This window comes from Neofelis nebulosa, chromosome 10, assembly GCF_028018385.1.
Source record: "Neofelis nebulosa isolate mNeoNeb1 chromosome 10, mNeoNeb1.pri, whole genome shotgun sequence".
NCBI classification, from domain to species: Eukaryota; Metazoa; Chordata; class Mammalia; order Carnivora; family Felidae; genus Neofelis; species Neofelis nebulosa.
Genome location: NC_080791.1, coordinates 54037917 through 54052306, shown reverse-complemented (window position 1 = coordinate 54052306; position 14390 = coordinate 54037917). Strand labels below are relative to the sequence as shown.

Genomic DNA, 14390 nt, shown 5'->3' with positions numbered 1-14390 from the left:
CACATGAAATATCGTTTTTTAATTTTAAATTTGTGTCTGATAATTCCAACATCTGGGTTATGTTGGAGTTGGCATCAGTGCTTTCCCTTGAGAACCAGTTACCCATTGCCGGTTCTCTGTATGCTGAGAAATTTTGGATTATATACTTAATGTTGTGATATTATGCTGTGTGGACTCTGGGTTCTGTTATAATCCTCTGGAGAACGTGGAGGTTTTTGTTTTGCAGGCAACCTACGTGGTTAGATTCAGGCTGCCAAGTTCTGTGTCTCCTTCTGTGTGTCAGAGTGCAAATCTCAGTGTAGTTCTCAAAACCTCTGTTGTGCTGGTGTGGTCTGTCCAACATCCATTAGGCTCACAGTGAGCCTGAGACTTGTACAGTTTCACACCCAGAATTAGGAAATCTCTTCTCCAACTGTCTTCACTCTGGGTACTCTACTCCTTTCCAGCCCCCAAAGGGCTCCTTTTCTGGTTCCTCTACCAAGAAATATGGGGTTTTCATTAGAGTTTCAGCTGTGCACTCTGCTGTGCTGCTGGGCGAGCAGGCCCGCCTTCAGGGAAATTCCATGAGATACAGAAATTCATCTCTGTGTAGCTGCAGCTCCAAATTTTTCTCCCCTTTATAATTTGCCTCATTTTATTTTTCTAGACTCAAAACAATGACAGGGTAATTGTATTTTGTCCACAGTGTTCAGTTGTGACCAGTGGGAGGGAGTGTTTCTGCCACCACACAGGAACTGGAACCTCTCAGTTATTTTCCAGAGTTTCTAGCTCTCTCCTGAATCTCACCATCTCTTCACTCAGGATCCAGTCCCTCCTACCCTACCCCCACATATTATAGCAATTAACACACATATTTTAATGTCTTTGTATGCTGCTAGCTCCTTGGAAGAGTCAAATCTCTCAGTTTCCGCCTGCTTTTTGATTGCTCTTCAGTGCTTGAACAGTTGCTTTTTTATATTGTGTTTGGAGTTTATAATTGTTACAGTATGTTTAATTTTTTTTTAATGTTTATTTATTTTTGAGACAGAGAAAGACAGAGAGTGAATGGGGGAGGGTCAGAGAGAGGGAGACACAGAATCCAAAGCAGGCTCCAGGCTCTGAGCCGTCAGCACAGAGCCCGATGCAGGGCTTGAACTCACAGAGTGTGAGATCATGACCTGAGCCAAAGTCGGATGCTTAACCAACTGAGCCACCCAGGTGCCCCACAGTATGTTTAGTATCATGCAAACTACTCCAACACTTCCAGAAACTATATGGTGTTTCTGGACCGAAGAAAGCTTCCTTCCCACCCTCCATCACTTGGGAATTCTGCAAACATTGTTTGAACTTATTTTTTCCCAAAGTCTCCAAGATCCTGCTCATCACTCTCTTGCTCCCACACCCACACAAGTGAAAGCAGCGACACAGAGAAAAGCCCGCAGTAAAGCTGCCTCCCCAGCTGCTGCCAGACAAGTCTGGTCTCCCCTATTATGTTGACTCTCTATAAGAAATTTGTTTTGATGTTTTTTATGCACCTACTATATGACTTTGGTCTTGTCTTCACAAAGTGTAGAAATATATTAATATAAATATCCATAATATGAAGCAGAGAGTTCCAAATGCTGTGTGAGAGAGAATAAAAAAATGCTGTGGGAATGCAGGGAAGAAATAAATTTCATCTAGGAAAATTAACAGAGGTTTTACAGAGGAGGAGGAGGTGCAGAGAGTGGGCCACAACTGCTAATTCAAGCAGAGACATTTCTCTATCTGTTGCTTTAGCAGCACCATCGGAGTGGGGGTGGTGGCAGTTGTCAATATTAGATAAAGCCTTCTACTTGAAGTGTGATCTACAGACATGCTGCACTGGCATCATCTGGTGTTTAGCAGAAAGGCAGGATCTCAGGACCCCCTCCAGGCCCACTGAATCAGCATTTCTTTTTTTTTTTTTTTTTTTTTTTTTTAAATTTTTTTTTTTTCAACGTTTTTTATTTTTTATTTTTGGGACAGAGAGAGACAGAGCATGAACGGGGGAGGGGCAGAGAGAGAGAGGGAGACACAGAATCGGAAACAGGCTCCAGGCTCCGAGCCATCAGCCCAGAGCCTGATGCGGGGCTCGAACTCACGGACCGCGAGATCGTGACCTGGCTGAAGTCGGACGCTTAACCGACTGCGCCACCCAGGCGCCCCCTGAATCAGCATTTCAACCAGATCCCCAGGTATTTCATATGCACTTTGAGAGGCATTAAGAGAAAGTACACTGTCTCTCGACAGAACTATGATTTGAAGACCTCCCCCTCTCTAATCTCAGACAATCACACGTGCAGGAGAGGGGGATGCAGCACAAGGAGAAGAAACGTTAATATGTACTGAGGACGCACTACTTAGGGTGTATGTGTTCTGTCATTTTATGCTCATCAGTAAACCTCAGAATTAATTACTTCCATCCTGCAGATAAGGAAATGGAAGCTCAGGAGGTTAAAGGATTAGATCACAAGAAAAGAAGCAGAACCTGAATTTGGACCCATATCTGATGGACTCCAAAGCCTGTGATCTGCTTCTGGTCACACCCCACTGCCTGTCTCGGGTGTGTGATTCAGGAGAATCAGTGCTATTTACAGCACTGCCGCTAACTAGTTCAGTGATCTTGGCTAATTCGTCCTTTTTTTAAAAAAAATTTTTTTTTTAACGTTTTAATTTATTTTTGAGACAGAGCATGAACAGGGGAGGGGCAGAGAGAGAGGGAGACACAGAATCCGAAACAGGCTCCAGGCTGAGCTGTCAGCACAGAGCCCGACGCGGGGCTCGAACTCACGGACCGTGAGATCATGACCTGAGCCGAAGTCGGACGCCCAACTGACCAAGCCACCCAGGCGCCCCTCGTCCTTTTTTTTTTTTTTTTTTTTTAAAAGAACTCAGCTCCTTATGTCTAAGTTGATTGTGTTTGAACTACTAAAAGGTCACAAATGAATGAATCCTGAAACAAATGAAAATGGGCATTTGAGACAATTGAGTGCGGGGAGCCTCTGTTGTGTGATGGTAAATGACTCAGAGACCCAGAAGCAGAATCGTGCAGTGTAGAGTCTAGGACCAGAAACAAGCAGACCTGGTTTCTAGCCCTACCTCTGTCACTTCTTAGTTGTGAACCTCATTTTCTTCATCTATGAGGCGGGGAGAAGGGAGCTAGACTGGCTACCTCTCAGTGCCTTTGATTGGGTCACGTGAGATTATACATGAAAATGTTCCATGGCATGATACATAGTTCTCTAATTGCCTTAATTTTTGTTAACACAAATTAGGTATTTCTAAATTAATTAAGAAATGTGATTTGTAGCCTGCTGGCCATGGTAGTAACTGGGAACAAGCTCTGGCAAAGTCCATCATTTCTGTGCTTTTGCTTACCCTAGCAATGGGAATAAAAGGTAATAAAAATATCTACAGGCTCCGCACCTGTGAGAGAGATTGGTGCCAGAAATACAAAGACCATTATTCTCGAGCAGGAAGTCCTTGCTCTAGAACTTCCTGTGATGATGAGATGCTTCCTTATCTGTGCTGTTCAGTACAGCAGCCAATTAGCCACATGTGGCTACTGAGCACTTGAAATGTGGCTAGTGCAACTGAGAACTTACTTTTAAATTTTATTTCATTTGAATCCATTCACATTTAAATCACCACGTATGGATAGTGACTACCATGCAGAACAGTGCAGCTCTAGAGCAAAAGTGAGATATGGATCTGTTCAGTAGTGTAAGATTTTATAGCTATATTCTTTTTTTAAAATATAATTTATTGTCAAGTTGGGTAACATACAGTGTGTACAGTGTGCTCTTGGTTTTGGGGGTAGATTCCTGTGATTTTCTGCTTACGTACAAAACCCAGTGCTCATCCCAACAAGTGCCCTCCTCAATGCCCGTCACCCATTTTCCCCTCTCCCCCCACCCAACAACTCTCAGTTTGTTCTCTGTATTTAAGAGTCTCTTACAGTTTGCCTCCCTCCCTCTCTGCTTATAACTATTTTTTCCCCTTCCCTCCCCCCATGGTCTTCTGTTAAGTTTCTCAAGATCCACATATGAGTAAACACATATGATATCTATCTTTCTCTGACTGACTCCTTTCACTTAGGAAAATACCCTCCAGTTACATCCATGTTGCTGCAAATGTCAGGATTTCATTCTTTCTTATTGCCAAGTAGTACTCCATTGTGTATATAAACCACATCTTCTTTATCCATTCATCAGTTGATGGACATTTAGGCTCTTTCCATAATTTGGCTATTGTTGAAAGCATTGGTTTATAGATATATTCTTAATGCCAGCAAATAAATTGATTTTTTTCCTAATTCTGAAACTCTAGCCCCTAGTGCCTTTTTTCCTCCAAATTAAACAAAACATTTTTATAGCATCGTTTCTGATCATGGGTTCCGGAGGAACCCAATTATCACTGTATAGCAATAAAATGTGAAGGTTACCTAAGCAAAAGAAGGATGCTCTGTTAATAAATACGTCTGTTCACCTGAGAAGAGAAAACATTTCACTCCCCTGTCTTCAAAATTAAAAACTGTAGGACGGAAAGCGACTAGGTCCTGTGAGTGGGTGCTTGCCCCACCGCTGCTTACAGCAGTCTCCTACCTTGCATTTTCCGCTCTCCGGCTTATGCACTGGTGCAAGTAGAGATACTCCTGAGGCGCACTGGTGGACAAGGTGGGCTGCATGTGGTTGGACACAGGGGGTTCAAAGGTGAACAAGGTTGGCTGGCTGGAGTGCGATGGGGCTGAGGACTTGCGTTCTCGAAGAAGGTGCTGACTGGAGCCGCTGAGCTCAGCTGGAGAAGAGCGGGGGCCGTGACTGGCAGAGGACATGTTTCTCAGGGAGTCTGTGAAACAAGAGAAGGAGCTCTGTGACTGAAAAGGGGAAGAAAAGTGGCCTTATCCCAAAGTGGGATGTCAGAGGAAGAAGAGATATTAAGAGCAGAGGCAATGATCCAGCAGCAGCCTTCTCTCCCCCTCACACACCTGCTCCTTCTCTGTCTGCCTGAGTGAAAGACTGTGGCCTCCTGGTGGAAACGGAGATGCCCTGTCCCTCGGCACTGCTCCTGGAGTCGTCTGGAGTCCGCTCCCTGTCACAACCCTGATGGTGATGGCCCTGCTCCCAGGAGGTGTGGCTGCCCATGGCTCAGGACTGTGACTCTGGCCCTTCTCCAGAGGGAGGGCAGCAAGTGCTACTGCCCTCCTCCTCTTTGGAGGCTCCTGCTGTCATCACCTCTGTCAAAGCTAAGGCTGGCTTTGTTAAATGAGCTTTGCTTCCTGAAGACCCATTGATTCAGACCCTGGACTGTACCTTATTGTGTAAATGATAAAAGCAGAAATGTACTTGCAGCAGACCGTCCCATGGAAGACTGGTCCCAGCTCCTCCTGCCTGCCCTTCCAAGTCCTCTGAGGACAACGATGTTCCCCGTTCCCCAACTCTTGTGCCCACCACTCTGTCAATTGGTCTTTTTTCTCTTAATTCTCATCTTAAACTCCCCTCTGTTGTGCTAGAAAAGCAGCAAGGTATTAAAGATAGATCATAGCTGAGAGTACTACCCTCCCAGCCAAGGGCATTACTCATTTGGCTGGTTCTCCAAGCCTAGTCCAAGTTCCTGAGCATAACACATAAGGCCTTTCACAGTCTGACCTACTTCCTGCTTCTCTCCTCCTGTACCCGAGGCATTCGGAAGCTTCATCAGTCCCCAGACACACCAGCCCCTTTTACAACTCTTTCTCATGGCTTATGTTGTTCCTTCCGCCTGGATTTCACTTCTACTCCACTGGCACTCATATGCAGACTTGAAGACCCTACATGGATATCATATTCTCTCTGAAACCTTCCTGGACTCAGTCCTTTTTCTGGCTGCCAATGGCACTTGGCCTGTGCTTCATTATGTCCACTGTCACTCTGCCTCCCTGCCTGGCCTTGTTTCTATGAACAGTGCCTGATGCTGTTATGTCTACAGTCCCAGGATTCACCTAATAAAGGCCAGGCGCATAGACATTTCTTAGTCTGTGGAAGGAGAAAAAAGGTCATGGAGCACACAATAATTCCACGGTGAAACTTCTTGTTCAAAAGAAATAAAGTTTTAAAGATGTAATTGCTGGTGATGTGATAGCTAGTGGGGGATGACATTTCAGGGGTGGTGATGGGGGCTTGCTAGGGCTAGTCAAATCTTTTCAGAGGGGACATACTTCTGTTTCTACTCCCCATCATCTGACCTATTTTAGTACACTTCTCATGGCCCTAGGCAGGATCACCAGCTTGTTAGTGCTCTATCACATTAATTAGTCCCCAGTCTTTACTGATGCGAGGCAGAACAACTTCTGCCTGTGTACAACAGAAAAGCCATGGGCCTCTGGGGAAAAACTGTTCCATCGACAGCTGTATTGACCTCCAAAATGAATTCCCATTACAGGTCTTGTAGTGAACTGGATGTTTGTTAACAGAATCAATGGCTTCATTACTCCATTAGATTTGCAAGATGAACTCTCTAATGGCAGAGGGGAGAGGGTTTATGCTAGGGGATGGAGTAGCCATGGAGCCAGGGATGGGCAAAGCTGCGGCCTGAGAAGACATAGGGAAGGTGCCAAGAGGAAGCCTCTGGTGTGTTTCTACCTTCCCCTGTGGTCTTTTTGGACTCCTCTACCTCTGCCACCCTTTCAGTGGATGCATTTTTCAGGGTTTCACCCCAGAGCCTCCTCTATCATCACTGACTCAGGACACTCTCCCGGGGTGTTCTCTTCCAGCCAGGTGATGACAACTCTCAGAAAATCCATCTTTAACTCTGTTCTCTTTCCTGGGCTCTCATCTAAGATGCCTGTTGGGCATCTCCATTCAGATGTCCCACAAGCAGGTCAAGCTCAGTGATCTCCTCCTCCTCCTGTGTCCTGCTTCTCCGTGAAGTACATCAACATCACCATCCAATCAGCTGAGCCGGAAATGTAGGTGTTACTACAACCCCTCTCTGTTTGTCAACAACCGCACCATGTCACTATGTCCCTGCCCTGCTTAAAATTCTTCAGTGGATCCCTGTTATCCTCAGGACAACGTACAAAGCTCTCTCTTTTTAAAACCATTTTTCCTGTTTATTTCTTTAACCTTATTTCTGACCAATCCTTCCTTGTGTTTCAAACAGAATTTTAGGAAAATAGTAACTTTTCTGTCCTATCACTCCATATATCTGGTTGTAAGCTCAGTGAGGGCAGAGACACTGTCTCTTTTCTAACACTTTTATCCCTTGCATCAAGCCCAGGATGTGACACAAGTCCATAAACATGTGTTGGTTAGACAAACGAAGCATGTAGCATCAGGCCACACTCCCTCAATAACGTTCACTGATTCCTCACTGCCTTCGGAATAAAGTTCAGGTTCCCAAGTCTGACAAGAAAGGCCATTCTGTCACAATCTACTTCTCCTGCCTGGCACCCATATATCCCGCATGCCCCCTACGTTGCATGCTTGGACTGTGGATCTGTATACAAAGAGGAGTGACCTGTCCTCGTGGCTGGAGCCCTCTGCTCAGGCTGTGGATCAAATCTGAGAAATCTGCAGAGCTGGAGAAACCACTTCACCTGAGTCTCAGTTTGCAATAAGATGGTCATAAGAATGCAACAAGACATAAGATGGTCGTAAGAATGAACTGCACAAAGGGTCGGGACAACTCTGCATGCTGTAAATTCTCAAAAGGTATTCTAGTCACTTCTGTATTCCTGCTGCCTAAAGCAGTTCCAGATCACAGTGGGTACTGAATATATACTTGTTGAATGAATAAAATAATTTTTACTAGAACAAAACCAAATATGCTTGTTTCTTGTGGTCAAAATAGGAGAGGCTTTCAAGGTCTGCTAATAAGATGAAGTAGGGGTTATGATGAGTTGGGCCCACTTGGAACTCCATTCTACAAATATAAAGCCATGTCTATGAAATCAGTCACCTCCATAATGATCTGCCACTCCAGAAAAGCTCTTTTGAAGCTGTTTTGGGATTAAACCTTGCCAAAATCTCATTTCTGCTTGCTATAGTGTCCCCCCCAAAACTCACTTTTACATGGAACCTCAGATTGTGACCTTGTTTGAAAATAGCATCTTTGCAGATCTAATTAGTTAAAATGAGGTCATAGTGATGGGTGTACTTAAAAGAACAGCAGACAAAGACACATAGGGAGAACACCATTGTGATGACAGAGATAGAGACTGGATAAACAAAATGCGATATAGCTATACAATGGAATATTATTCAGCCATATGAAATACTAATACATGTCCCAACAGGATGAATCTCCAAAACACTGTGCGAAGTAAAAGAAGCCAGTGTAAAAGACTATAAATTATATGGCTTTATTTATGTGAAATGTCTAGAATCAGCACATCCATAAAGATAGCAAGCAGACTAGTGGTTTCCCAGGGGTGGGGGTGGGATGGGGGAGTGGGCATGGGGAGTGAATGCTAATGAGTAAGGGGTTTCTTTTTGGGGTAATGAAAATGTTCCAGAATTAGATGGTGGTGACGGTTGCACAACCCTGTGAACATGCTAAAAAAACAATGACTTGTACACTTTAAATGGGTGATGTATGGTATGTGCATTTAAACACACACACACACACACACGTATAAACACTTTGCAAAGTATGAAGTGTTAATTATGTGCAAGAGATTAATGGTCTAATTAAATACATCTGACCTTTAGCTTATTTCCTCTCTAAAGAGAATACTGAACACTCCTTACTAAAATAGATTGAGTAAGAGACATTCTCCCTTTCCTATCTTCAGTTCCCTGCCTGTCCTCCAACCTTATTGTTCAGGGGGGTTCACCCCACAATCATGGCAAGACAGTAGGAATTTCAACAAAACAAAATATCAAGAAGTCACGTTTGGGGTCAAAAGACCCAAAGTGTAAAAGGTGACTAAAAAAACCCACAGAAGGGCGCCTGGGTGGCTCAGTCGGTTAAGCGGCCAACTTCGGCTCAGCTCACGATCTCACGGTCCGTGAGTTCAAGCCCCGCGTCGGGCTCTGTGCTGACGGCTCAGAGCCTGGAGCCTGCTTCGGATTCTGTGTCTCCCTCTCTCTCGGACCCTCCCCCCGTTCATGCTCTCTCTCTGTCTCAAAAATAAATAAATGTTAAAAAAAATTAAAAAAAACCCCACAGGTGTGAAAACAAATCCATGCAGTTGCATAAAACGTGCATAGGATTTGTTTTTATTGCTTGGCTACCTCTTGAAGGGAAGAAAAGAATGCTAAAGGCGTGTGGCTGGGCTGTTTTTGGTATGTGGCTATAACGCTGGTGTAATGATGTGTCTTGGGTCATTAGGAAGGTCAGTTATATAGCAAGAAGAAAATGGACGTTTCCAGACTCCAGGCCTGGGCTTCTATCTCCATGTCTAGACTAAAGATAATGCCAGAAAATGCTTGAGTCAATTTGTTTTCTTTTAAAAAGGGTTTTATTTTTTCCTCTTCTTCCTGGCTTCTTTTTAGGGCCCTAAAAATCACTCCCCTTCCTTTCCACAATCACCCCTGGGAAGCCTGCCCAGTGCACAAACACTCCGCCCACCTTCTTGCAAAACTCTAGAACAGGAAAGCTCTGAAGGATTTTAGTAGAGGGGCCCAGCCCAACCCAGCCCTGCCCAGCCCAGCCATCAACTGGCTAGTGATAACAGGAGCAGGAAAGGGGCAGTTGGCGGGAGTTTCTGGAAAAGATGACTGGCCAAATAATGACTGGTTCCCTTATCTCAATGCCCTTTTCATCTTTATCCTTCTCTCTCCCCAAATCCCTGCCCCAAGACTCAGTGGGTATCAGAACCCATGAAGTGGTAGACCAAAGCACATGCTGGGACCCAGGCTGGATTCAAAGCCTGGATCTGCTAAGTCCTTGCTCTGTGGCCTTGGACAGTTACACAAACCTCTTTGTTCCTCACCTGTTCAACAGGTAAAATACATAGTTTTCCAGGGCTGCCATGTAGTTTGAGATCATACATATGAAGCATTTAGCAAAGTGCCTGCTCTGATTCCGTAATACGTGTGGAAATGCTGCCACCTTGAAATGGGCCGAGAGGTATGGAGGAGCTTTCCAAGCAACAGAGAACGCGTGGAAGGTAACTGTTGTCTGTTTCAGTTCCAACTATAACTTGTATGTTACATGTGGAAGGAGACCAAAAAGGACAATACTGACTATAATAATCACTGCTGCCATTTACTAAGCACCTACTATGTGTGTCTAGTCTACTCTGCGAGGTAGAAATTATTATTTCCGTTTTTTTCCCTTCTTTTTGGATGAAGAAACTGAAGCTCAGAGAAGTTAATAATGAGCTCTGGGGTCACACAGCTAGAAAGCATCAGAACCTATCTGAAACAGATCTCACTTTCTTCAAAGCCAATTCTTTTCGTTCATGTAGAGAAAAGAGCTCCCACGAGATCCCTGAGTGAGGAACGGTATTAGCTTTATGAAAGGCAGAGTCAACTAACAGAATGACAGCCTAGGCCAAGCTCTGCTCTAACCGGCTGAGTGATCTTGGGCATGCCATTTCACCTTCCTGGGACTCATTTTCTCTATTCAAAAAAGGAAGAACTTGGATTAGGTCAGGGATATACATAAAAGCCATCTTTGGGAAACGTAAGAGAGCTGTTCCATGTAAGACCTAATGAGACATATTTACACAGAGATAGAATAAGATCAACTGGTTTTGCTTTTAATAATCTCTGGCTCTTTTTATTTTATTTATTTTTGTTTTTTTAAATGTTTGTTTATTTATTTTGAGAGAAAGAGAGAGCATGCATTGGAGGGAGGGGCAGAGAGAGGGAGAGAGAATCCCAAGCAGGCTCCACATAGTCAGCACAAAGCCCAACATGGGGCTCAATCCCATGACTGTGAGATCATGACCTGAGCCCAAATCAAGAATTGGATGCTTAACCAAATGATACACCCAGGCACCCCAATAATTTCTGGTTCTTAATTCCAGGACACAGGTAGAAGAATTAAGGTCAACTGAAAAATCAGGGGCAAAGCAAACTCAGAGACCCAAATGAGAACACAAATTCTTCCAAAAATCTTTTTTTTTTTTGCATCATCAAAATTACAAACTGAAAGCCACCCTTGTTCTCACTGGCTTTTTCTATCATCTATCTAGGGTCCAAAAGGAACAATGTGTTACAGAAAAGGCCCTGATGTGGGTTCAGAAACATGGGTCAGAAACCATTTTACAACAGGGACCTAAGCAAAACTTTTAATCTCTCTGCACCTCATTTTTCATGTTGTCAAATGCCAAAGAGAAGGCAGTCAATGAACACATTTTGAAAAGAGAATAGTATAGGATTCTACAGGGTGAGTGGCCCCCTGGAGAAAGCTAACCAAAGAACAGGGACCAGAGGGTGGAGAATTCTAAAAACAAAAGCATGCTGACAGGTGCTGAGGGCAAGACTGGATCAACAGTTCATTTTAACTCACAATCACAAGAAATTATTTAAGGTGAATAATCCTCACAATCATCCGGCACACATCATAATTAGAGGAATTATTCATAAATTTAAGGCCAAACACAAAATAGCTTCACTCTATATGATAACTCACATAATATGGCAACTAGAAAGGGCCCTGGAGTCTAACTGCTCGTTTATCACCACTGTCCTTCCCACTCACCCACATCTCTCATTTCCGATTGGAGAAACTGTGGCCCAGAAAGGTGAGGCTCCTTGTCCAAAGCCACATGGTAGGGCAGACCTGAATCCTGGAATAAGAATTCAGATCTCCTCCTTCAGGGGTCCTTCTACCACACGGAAAGAACGATGTATCAGTGTGAATGAAGATGTACTCCCCATAACGTGCAGGGGAGGGGAGAGGCAATCAAGTCAGGGTATCTCATCACCAGGACACTGACTGGCAGGACTGTTATTTTGTCATGAGTTTATTATGTTACTCACATTTGCATGGTAAGTAAACATTCGCTGCACCAAACTACTAAAGACTAGTATAAATAATTCCCCAAGCTCAAAAATACATCTTCTAGTGGTTTATAAAAACTACAAAACAGAGAAAGAAAAAAGGGGAGGCAGAGACAGGCAGTAACATAAGACCCTGTGAGACTACCCTGTAGGACTAGGCTGCCTGATGCGTCCCCTTCTCTGGGGAAGGATCTGAGAAAGAACACTTCCCCCACTCCTCCGCCTGCTCCAAAGGGCTCTGAGAGCCAAGTCAGAACATCCTGACCTTGACATATAGGATCTCTCAGTACGCTTTAGCAGAAATTGATTTTGTGAAGGGTGCAGGGGAGGGAAAGAGAGTGACTGTAGCCGAGAGGCATGCCACATATCCTTACATAACCATCTCTGCCCTTGGGATCCTCACTTTAGAGAGGGAAACTACAGGCCAGAGCAAATTCCAGGCTCTCCTTAAGGTCTCCAGTTAGAATTAATCATGCCTTCCTCTAAACCTTTTATAGTACCTCATTCTGCTGCTTATTCTACTTGTGTTGGAGTTCACAAGTTTGTCACACAAAAGTCGGTGCTGAGCTGGTAGAAGCCGGGATCTGGCCCATCTCTGTTTCTCTGACAGTGTTTAGCACAATGCTCTGTGCCTAGTAAATGTCTGATTGAGAACAAGGTGTTCAATAAACACACCACGGCGGTGGGTTATTCTTCCTTGGGTCAGAAAAAAATGAATGAATGGCTCCAGGATCCAAATGTAAACTATTCTTGTAGGGTGGGAAGAATTATCACTTTGTGAGGTTTTCTGGCTTGTGTGTATATCTGTTTTAGGGCAGCCAATCTATATTTAGCCATGCACTGTCCTGTTCATTTTAGAGGAGATCAGGTTACAAGTTTTGTTTTCCCCTAACCTGCCACACCTATGTATGCACCTACGTATGCCGGACCTCATTTGTGACAGACTTTACTCCTTCTCCTTGGAGTGGGGCTGGGTTGGCTGGGCATCCTGCTCGGAGAGTTAATTCATACTGGGAATGAAGCACTCCTGCCATTTACTTAGGGTCATGAGCACTGACTGTGGGTACTACAGCAGGAGCTGCAGGTCCATCAGAAAGAACGGATCTTGTCCCTGCTCTACGGGTTTATACTGCATTTAGAAAGACCCTATTTCTCTTCAAGGCAGCACTTCCGCCCTCCCCCAAGGAACTTTGGGAACCTAATGGTATTCCCATAGGAATCAGTCTATCTAGTGGGCACCACAAGCTCACATGGCAATGATGCATTTGACCCTTGTGACCTTCCCACAAAAATATCATTGTAAGTTAAGCTAACCAACTTCCTAAGAGGTGAGCTTCCCCTGCCTTCTTTTACACTGACTTTCACTTAAGAGACAACTGGCAACCAGTGTGAAACACAAGTGTCAGATCCTAAAATGGAAGGTGCTTATCAAGAATCATCAGCAGTGGCAAAAATCACCAGAACAATACCCTACACTGCTCTGCTCTGGGTGGGGAGGCTGAGGGACTCAGGAGACCGAGCATTACCTGAAGTACAACTGTGGATTTGAGAGAGGTAGTGTGGTATGGAAAATGAACATGGATTTTGAAATCTGAACCTTAGCTTACTAGCTGTGGGACTAAGGATGGCGTGTGAATCTAAGAATCCTAGTTTGGGGGCACCTGGGTGGGTTAGTCGGTTAAGTATCCGACTTTGGCTCAGGTTATGATCTCACAGTCTGTGAGTTCGAGCCCTGCATTGGGCTCTGTGCTGACAGTTCAGAGCCTGGAGCCTGCTTCAGATTCTGTGTCTCCCTTCTCTCTCTCTGCCCCTTCCCTGCTCACTCGCTTGCTCTCTCTCAAAGATAAATAAAGATTAAAAAAAAACTTAAGAGTCCTAGTTTGTACAGTTTGTAAAATAGCAACCTGTAGGGTTGTCCCAGGGAGTAAAGAGATGCCACGGTCCCTGCACATCAGTACATCACAGAGGGAGGTCCTTCCTCAGCACTCCATCGTGGAAGGTGGCCTGACATGGGAGAAGAGCTTAAGCTTGGTGTTCACAGACCTTCAGGGTTTGATCAGAGCCAGGACTGGTGCCGGGAAGTACAAATGAACTCAACTGGCCTTTGTGAGGTACGTAGAGGACCCCAGAGGCAAAGAGCCTGGAAGGACCCAACTTCTAACCGGCAGCTTTTCTTAGTTGCTGCCTCCAGTCCTGGTGTCACAACAGTCTCTCCTGGCTTCATATATGTAGCTTTCCTACTCATCTTCCAGTCTTGTATCTTGACGCCTCAACAACTCTAGGTTTTTTCTGCTGGATCCAAAAGGAAGCGCATTTTTTTTTTTAAAGTTTATTTATTTATTTTGAGAGAGAGTATGCATGGGGGAGGGGTAAATAGAGAGGGAGAGAGAGAATCCCAAGCAGGCTCTGCACTATCAGCGCACAGCCTGATGTGGGATTCAATCTCAAGAACCC

At 44.5% G+C, this 14390-nt stretch overlaps 1 protein-coding gene across 2 annotated transcripts in view; it reads right to left on the bottom strand.

The window, feature by feature from the left end:
• Positions 1-14390, bottom strand: part of GAB2 (GRB2 associated binding protein 2) — a 190817-nt gene that overhangs the window by 24971 nt on the left and 151456 nt on the right. Inside the window, exons 1-2 of one of the 2 annotated variants that reach the window (XM_058687646.1) lie at positions 4988-5159; positions 4605-4848 (exon numbers count right to left, since the gene is read on the bottom strand). In XM_058687646.1, coding sequence (XP_058543629.1) covers positions 4605-4848; positions 4988-5144 — 401 coding nt within the window. In that variant the 5' untranslated portion in view covers positions 5145-5159. Of the gene's footprint in view, positions 1-4604; positions 4849-4987; positions 5160-14390 lie in introns of those variants that run through there. The other variant, XM_058687645.1, reaches the window with a different exon arrangement.